This window comes from Ranitomeya variabilis, chromosome 7, assembly GCF_051348905.1.
Source record: "Ranitomeya variabilis isolate aRanVar5 chromosome 7, aRanVar5.hap1, whole genome shotgun sequence".
Lineage (NCBI taxonomy): Eukaryota > Metazoa > Chordata > Amphibia > Anura > Dendrobatidae > Ranitomeya > Ranitomeya variabilis.
Window position 1 is genome coordinate 68249928 of NC_135238.1, and position 8917 is coordinate 68258844.

General features: G+C 41.7%; 1 protein-coding gene across 1 annotated transcript; it reads right to left on the reverse strand.

The window, feature by feature from the left end:
* Window positions 1-4943: 4943 nt before the first annotated feature.
* Window positions 4944-8683, reverse strand: LOC143784954 (uncharacterized). Its single transcript, XM_077273568.1, has 2 exons — window positions 7600-8683; window positions 4944-5273 (listed from the first exon to the last, which is right to left on the reverse strand). The coding sequence occupies exons 1-2, from the start codon at window positions 8305-8307 to the stop codon at window positions 5265-5267; spliced, it is 717 nt and encodes a 238-aa protein (XP_077129683.1). The 5' UTR covers window positions 8308-8683; the 3' UTR covers window positions 4944-5264.
* Between the last annotated feature and the right edge of the window lie 234 nt (window positions 8684-8917).

Consider the following 8917-nt stretch of genomic DNA (forward strand, 5'->3'; position numbering starts at 1 on the left):
TGGTTCCCCCCCACATATGGGGTATCAGTGTACTCAAGACAAATTGGACAACAACTTTTGAGGTCCAATTTTGCCTGTTACCCTTGGGAAAATACAAAACTGGGGGCTAAAAAATAATTTTTAGGGGAAATTTATTTTTATTATTTTCACGGCTCTGCGTTATAAACTGTAGTGAAACACTTGGGGGTTCAAAGTTCTCCCAACACAACTAGATAAGTTCCTTGGGGGGTCTAGTTAGCAATATTAGGTCACTTGTGGGGGTTTCTACTGTTTAGGTACATTAGGGGCTCTGCAAATGCAATGTGACGCCTGCAGACCAATCCATCTACGTCTGCATTCCAAATGATGCTCCTTCCCTTCCGAGCTCTGCCATGCTCTCAAACGGTGGTTCCCCCCCACATATCAGGTATCAGCGTACTCAGGACAAATTGGACAACAATATTTAGGGTCCAATTTCTCCTGTTACCCTTGGAAAAATACAAAACTGGGGGCTAAAAAATATTTTTTGTGGAAAAAAAAATATTTTTTATTTGCACGTCTCTGCGTTATAAACTGTAGTGAAACACTTGGGGGTTCAAAGCTGTCACAACACATCTAGTTGAGTTCCTTAGGGGGTCTACTTTCCAAAATGGTGTCACTTGTGTTTTTTTTTTACTGTTTAGGTAAATTAGGGGCTCTGCAAACGCAATGTGACGCCTGCAGACCATTCCATCTAAGTCTGCATTCCAAATGGCGCTCCATCCCTTCCGAGCCCTCCCATGCACCCAAACGGTGGTTCCCCCCCACATATGGGGTATCAGCGTACTCAGGACAAATTGGACAACAACTTTTGGCGCCCAATTTCTCTTGTTACCCTGGGAAAATACAAAACTGGGGGCTAAAAAATAATTTTTGTGGGAAAAAAGTTTTGTTTTCTTTTTACGGCTCTGCATTATAAACTTCTGTGAAGCACTTGGTGGGTCAAAGTGCTCACCACACCTCTAGATAAGTTCCTTAGGGGGTCTACTTTCCAAAATGCTGTCACTTGTGGGGGGTTTCAATGTTTAGGCACATCAGTGGCTCTCCAAACGCAACATGGCGTCCCATCTCAATTCCTGTCAATTTTGCATTGAAAAGTCAAACGGCGCTCCTTCCCTTCCGAGCTCTTCCATGCGCCCAAACAGTGGATTACCCCCACATATGGGGTATCAGCATACTCAGGACAAATTGTACAACAACTTTTGGGGTCCAATTTCTTCTCTTACCCTTGGGAAAATAAAAAATTGGGGGCAAAAAGATAATTTTTGTGAAAAAATATGATTTTTTATTTTTACGGTTCTGCATTATAAACTTCTGTGAAGCACTTGGTGGGTCAAAGTGCTCACCACACCTCTAGATAAGTTCCTTAGGGAGTCTACTTTCCAAAATGGTGTCACTTGTGGGGGGTTTCAATGTTTAGGCACATCAGGGGCTCTCCAAACGCAACATGGCGTCCCATCTCAATTCCAGTCAATTTTGCATTGAAAAGTCAAATGGCGCTCCTTCGCTTCCGAGCTCTGTCATGCGTCCAAACAGTGGTTTACCCCCACATATGGGGTATCGGCGCACTCAGGACAAATTGTACAACAACGTGTGGGGTCCATTTTCTCCCGTTACCCTTGGTAAAATAAAACAAATTGGAGCTGAAATAAATTTTGTGTGAAAAAAAGTTAAATGTTCATGTTTATTTAAACATTCCAAAAATTCCTGTGAAACACCTGAAGGGTTAATAAACTTCTTGAATGTGGTTTTGAGCACCTTGAGCGGTGCTGTTTTTAGAATGGTGTCACACTTGGGTATTTTCTATCATATAGACCCCTCAAAATGACTTCAAATGAGATGTGGTCCCTAAAAAAAATGGTGTTGTAAAAATGAGAAATTGCTGGTCAACTTTTAACCCTTATAACTCCCTACCCAAAAAAAATGTTGGTTCCAAAATTGTGCTGATGTAAAGTAGACATGTGGAAAATGTTACTTTTTAAGTATTTTGTGTGACATATCACTGTGATTTAATTGCATAAAAATTCAAAGTTGGAAAATTGTGAAATTTTCAAAATTTTCGCCAAATTTCCGTTTTTTACACAAATAAATGCAGGTAATATCAAATAAATTTTACCACTATCATGAAGTACAATATGTTACGAGAAAATAGTGTCAGAATTACCAGGATCCGTTGAAGCGTTCCAGAGTTATAACCTCATAAAGGGACAGTGGTCAGAATTGTAAAAATTGGCCTGGTCATTAACGTGCAAACCACCCTTGGGGGTGAAGGGGTTAATAAACCCCTCAACTGCTGGTCTTTCTGTTCCGTGGTGACATACTCAGTACCTGCATACTATTACACGAGTGCCCTGTTAACATGGATCTTCCAGATGCTGCCACATAGGGTCGGACCAGGCACTGTTAGGTAGTGCAGTGTGTGCCAGTCAGTAATGGAACTGGCACTTATGGAACAACATTACAAGATTTAGGAATTTTATTTTTAACACCTGACAATAAAAGCTCAATGGTTACTGTCGATGATTATGTATGACTGCTATTATATGTGGATCACTGGGTCAAGCAATGCACATTAGAGTTCCTTAGGGAAGTCCTTGGAAGTGGTTAAATCAGTCAGTGAGACCCTAACGTTTAAAATAAAAAAACCTTGTGCACTCCCCTACTAGTGATGAGTTAGTTATTAAGGAGTTAGGCCATACGATGGGTAGTGCTTAGTGAGGAGTGATCGTGCTCAGATAAGGGGTTATCGGAGCATGCTCGGGTGGTGACCGAGTGTCTTTGGATTGCTCGAAAAATATGTTTGAGATCCCGGAGCTTCCCATCTGGAAGCTATTCAACAGCCTGTTTGTTAGGCAATCCCTGCTGTAGAACAGCAGCGAGACATGCATCCGTGGGGTCTCAAATATATTTTTCGAGCACACCCAATATACTTGGTTAGCATCCGAGCATACTCAGATACCACTACCCATCGTATGACCTAATCTCTTAGTCTGGACCTTTTAACACACAATACATGTAGAGCCTAGTCAATGTATTAGTTGTTTCGGCATTAGTTGCCAGTAGGTGACACAAAGTGTTTCCATCATTACAGTAAAACCTCCATATCCCTACTCTTCCCATGCCATGGTCGATATCACTTCATCCTTGGATGGCATTTGGAGTCTGGAACCAGTGTGGTGGCACGAGTCCGAGTTCTGAATTGACTTTGGGGTCTATATTTACTGAAGGTCTAAATTTACTTGGTCTAAAGCTTGGATTCATTTTGGAATCTGTATCGTACATTAACTTTAAGGGTCTTGTCTGGGATCTGCACTAACTTCTAGGTCTGGGAAGTTTCATGATGATTTAATTTTACTGTTAAACTTTCTTATCTATGGTACATCCGGACTTGTATTATGGAAGTGTTATCCCCTACAACGTATAGGGGAAATGGTGTGCACTCAGGTCGAAGGACAGTGAGGTGCTGGTAAACTGACCATTAGGTCAAGTCTATCATAAAGAAAAATTACCGCACACTCGATACTGAAGTATTGCAGAAAAAATGGTTTATGCCAATTTTATTTAAGAAAAAACAAAGTAATGATTTGCCACATTGATAGAACAAAACCCGACGTTTCGACCCTCCCGGGCCTTATTCATGGGGTTACTGGAGAAACAAACAAAAATTATATATAAACAATGGTTTGACATAAATTGGATAAGGACACATAACTATAAAGCAGATAAACAAAATAAAATAAATCACCAAAGGAAAAGCAAGCAAGATTAATATATACAAAAAAATATATACAAAACAACTCCAAGGATGACAGTGGTCACACAATCAGGAGCGTCGAAACAATTCTGTCATAGAATGCAATGATATTGTAAATAGACTATACAAGGTTTTACCTCTAGTCCAATGATATATATCCATAAAGGTGGCAGTAGTGGAGGAAAACAAACGATCTCTCTTTTTTAAAAGGGCATAACCTGTCACAGTGACAAGATCACAGTGTTAGTACATAAATCACATGAGAGTACAGAATACAGATCCTAACAATAAAGGATGGGTACCAGACACGTGTAATGTTAATTAAATATTATGAATGGCCGAGCCAGTAATAAGGTGTTAATCCGGGCATAGTGTAAGATGATACATATAATGTGTTGCCTCTGTGTGTACAGGCAATATATGGATAGCACTAAAACTGATATTAAGTGCTACAGAAAAGTGTCCCATTAGAAGTGCCCACGCTGATGTAGAACAAGGGAACCCTCATTAAGATAAGTCTTTACATGAAAAGTCAATTTACCTTATAATGAGGTCAGTAAGGGCTGCTGTCCCAGAGATATGTAGCTTATTATACAAGGGCCGTGTCATACATGGTGGGCCTGTAGAGTAGGTGGAGACACAAGGGTAAATGGGTGGTAACCAAGGTTACCAGGTAGAAGCGGTCAGAAACGACCGGCCGGAGGAGGAGAGGTGGCGCCACATATGTACCTGTTAGGGGTCTCCTGTGGAGTCAGCGGCGCATCCCGCGCCTTGCTGTGCTGTCCTGGACTGAGGCTTGCAGTGTGGGGGTGGGTGGAACTGCTGCCCTGAAATATCGCCGGACCGGAAGTCCCGGACCGGAAGTGACGTCATTGCACATGCTCACTAAGCCCTGAGTGTATGTAAGGGCAAAACTTTGCCCAGAGGTGGGAGTGTAGCAGCACTGTAAGAAGTGCTAGTGGAAAACCACTTGCGGAGGCTGTATATAGGCGCCAAAGGAGTATCATGACAATGTATATAGCTGGGGCGATTTGGGGATATATTGATAGAATTGATGGTTGAGAAAATGAAAATATGAATAGAAATAAAATGATGAAAATGAAAATAAAATGTAAACAATAAAAACAAAAATGAAAATAAAAAGATTGAAAAATAAAAAATATTAAAATAAATAGTGATTAATGAAAAAAAGGGAAAAAAATGAAAAAACGAAAAAGGAAATAGTGGACCAAGCAAGAAAGAAAAACCCTGACAAGGGGAAATGAGTATTCTGATAATGGAAAAATGAAAATAAAAATTAATGGAAACTAAAAATAAAAACTGGAATAAAATAAAAGTCAAAGAAAATTGTATATAAAATGAAAAAATAAAAAAATAAAAATAAAATAAAAAATAAAAAATAATAATTTGGAAAATAAGGAAAATTGTAGCAGCGATACCGAAAAAATATATATCCATATGCACCGGAAAACTCACCTAGTGGAGAGTAGGCTCAACGTGTCTGGAAGGTAAAAAGATTAGAGGGTTAGTGAAGCATTATAATAACCAATCAATTTCCCTATTGAGACCCTTGGGACTTAGGGTCTCAAGTTTGTGGATCCAGAATGCCTCCCTAATTTTCAGTTGTTTAATATGGTTCCCACCTCTTCTGGGTCTAGGGACCTGCTCAATGACCTGATATTTGAGCTGCGCCACTGTGTGTCTGCATTTAATAAAGTGTTCCGGGATAGGTAGCCACGTTTTACTACATCGAATGGTGGACTTGTGGCTGGCTATACGGTCCTTCACATGCTGGGTTGTTTCTCCTACGTACAGGAGGCCGCATGGACATTTTACAACGTAGATGACGAAATTCGAGTCACACGTATAGTAGCCACGAATCGGGTAGGTTTTGCCTGTCCTGGGATGTGTTACACTATCTGACTTAATTACATTTGAACACGAGGCGCAATTGAGACACGGAAATGTCCCTGTGCGTTGTGGGATCAGTACAGATTGGTTTGTAGTGGGGCGAAGGCTGCCTATGTCAGCCCGAACCAGTTTGTCCCTTATGTTAGGAGCTCTTCTGTTACACATGAGAGGTGGTGTGGAGAAGCTTGTGATGTTGGGGTAGGCTTTCTCTAGGAGGGACCAGTGTTTATGGATCACTCTCTCAACTTTAGGCATAAGGGGGTGGAACGTGTGGACAAATGGGATCCTGTTCTCATTGGTGTTCCCCGGAGGCAAAGATTGTGGTTGTAGGATCCGTGCTCTTTCACGGTCGAGTAAACGTTTTGGGTATTTCCTCTCCCTAAATTTTTGGGACATGTCCTCTAGGCGTGTAGGGAGTAAAGCCTGATCAGAGACGATTCTGGCAACCCTGGTAAATTGCGAACGAGGAAGGCTATTACGTGTAGCTTTTGGATGACTGCTAGAGTAGTGCAAAAGACTATTGCAATCGGTTGGTTTGCAAAAGAGGTCAGTTGTCAGAAGGCCCTGATCATCCTTCCGGACAAGAGTGTCTAGGAAGGAAATTTGATTTGAGTCAAACTGCATAGTAAATTGTAGTTGCGGATATATGGAGTTGAGTGTCTGATGGAATGCCTGTAGTGTCTCAATAGGCCCCGACCAGATAAAGAAGATGTCATCTATATAGCGTAAATAACAGCTAATGTGTTCCTCATACCTGGCATCAGTATAGACGAAGTTTTCCTCAAACGAATTCATGTATGCATTAGCATAGGCCGGTGCGACGTTCGAGCCCATCGCGGTACCCTGGCATTGTATGTAGTAGGTATCCTCATAGAGGAAATAATTTTCGTACAGTACTAATCTTAGCAGGTCTATGCAAAGCTGTGTGAAAGTGGTAGATTTACCTGAATTTTCTAACAGCGATTTGGATGCTGCAATGCCTTTCTCGTGGGTGATGGAGGTGTAAAGGCTGTTAACGTCCATGGTGACTAGGAGACTGTCGGGTGGTACACAGTCATGTTGTCTCAATACTCTCAAGAAGTGGCCAGTGTCCAATATGAAGGACTTGTTGTTCTTGATCAGTGGTGTAAGGATTTTCTCAAGAAAAACTGATAAGGGTGACAGTATAGAATCAGTGGATGCCACTATTGGACGGCCGGGGGGATTTGTCAGTGACTTGTGGATTTTAGGGAGTATGTAAAATACCGGGGTAGTCGGGTGGAGATTGGTAAGAAATTTTGCTGTTTGCTGGTCAATTGTACCATTGTCCCTATAGGTTTTGGTAATATGTTCAATCTTTTTACGGATCTCAAAAGTGGGGTCCCTGGGGATCACCCTATATGTGTTGGTATCTGATAATTGGCGTAATACCTCGGTGGAGTATAGTGTGCGATCTAATATAACTATTGCCCCGCCTTTGTCCGCCGGTTTAATAACAATGGTTTTGTTGTTATATAGAGAAGTGAGTGCCTGTTTTTCAGATGGTGTCAAATTTGCCCGTGTGGGGAAGAGGCCCAATCGATGCTGGTGAGATAGATCCTTCACATCCTTATCAACAAAAGAAATAAACGTCTCAACAGCATGAAATGTATGAGGTGGGGTAAAGGAACTAGGGTTCCTTAGTCCCAGTGACGCCAAGGGGATCTCCGCAACAGAGACGTCCCCGTTGGGAGACACTCTGTTCTCGGAATTCCCCGTCGAAGTCCCGAAGTGAGTTTTCAGCCTCACTAGACGATATAGTCTTTGTAGGTCCCGCTCCAGCTGGAAGCTATCCCAGATAGGAGTGGGACAGAACGACAGTCCTTTCTGTAGTACGTCGAGTTCCGCAGGGGAGAGCGTATATCCTGAAATATTAATGACTAGGTTAGGTGTCTTACCTGCGACCGAGTCGTCATTTTTCCTCGATCTTCTTGTTGGTCGGTACGTTGATAGCCTCCCCTGCGGCCTTTGGACAAAAAATGAGGTCTGCTTGAACCCGTGGACGAGTCGCTCTCCGTGCTGAAGGAGCCTGTTTTGCGTTGGTAGGTACGGCGCCAGGGATGGTTGCCTGTAGAATCGTTCCATCGGTACACCCTATTATGGGTATAATCGTCGTTGTCGCGTTGAAACTTTTGGCGTTTCTTTTCTTCCAGAAATCTTTGGTGGTCTGCTAGGATCCTATCAGTCTTTTCCTTGAGGTTGGTCCAATCCGCAGATGCCAAGGTTGAGGATAATTGGGTTTCAATGGCTCTAATACTATCCTTCGTTTCGGTGATTGCTTTTTGTAGGAATTCAATGGTCAGTATAATAATGTCCATAGAACACTTATTGAGGATCTTTTTGTACTTGTCACAAAAATCAGGATTCTCTGAAAAAAGAGTGGGGCGTAGGTTGCATCTAAGGCCCCTCGGGATCCTTCCTTGCTTGTGATACTCTGCCAAAGTGATGCAGTGCAGATCAAAGGAAATTAGTTTCCGTCGTTCCTTCTCGTAGTCCCTTGTCCTCAGTTCATGTAGGGGTGTCTTCAGGAACTCACTAGAGTTCGAGACTTGAGATAGAATATTGGAGCTGGTTGTGGCGTCGTATGCAAAGGTATCTGACGACATCTGGTGGACCGGTGCTACACCAAGAAAAAAATCACTAAGTATAGGGGAAATGGTGTGCACTCAGGTCGAAGGACAGTGAGGTGCTGGTAAACTGACCATTAGGTCAAGTCTATCATAAAGAAAAATTACCGCACACTCGATACTGAAGTATTGCAGAAAAAATGGTTTATGCCAATTTTATTTAAGACAAAACAAAGTAATGGTTTGCCACATTGATAGAACAAAACCCGACGTTTCGACCCTCCCGGGCCTTATTCATGGGGTTACTGGAGAAACAAACAAAAATTATATATAAACAATGGTTTGACATAAATTGGATAAGGACACATAACTATAAAGCAGATAAACAAAATAAAATAAATCACCAAAGGAAAAGCAAGCAAGATTAATATATACAAAAAAATATATACAAAACAACTCCAAGGATGACAGTGGTCACACAATCAGGAGCGTCGAAACAATTCTGTCATAGAATGCAATGATATTGTAAATAGACTATCCAAGGTTTTACCTCTAGTCCAATGATATATATCCATAAAGGTGGCAGTAGTGGAGGAAAACAAACGATCTCTCTTTTTTAAAAGGGCATAACCTGTCACAGTGACAAGAT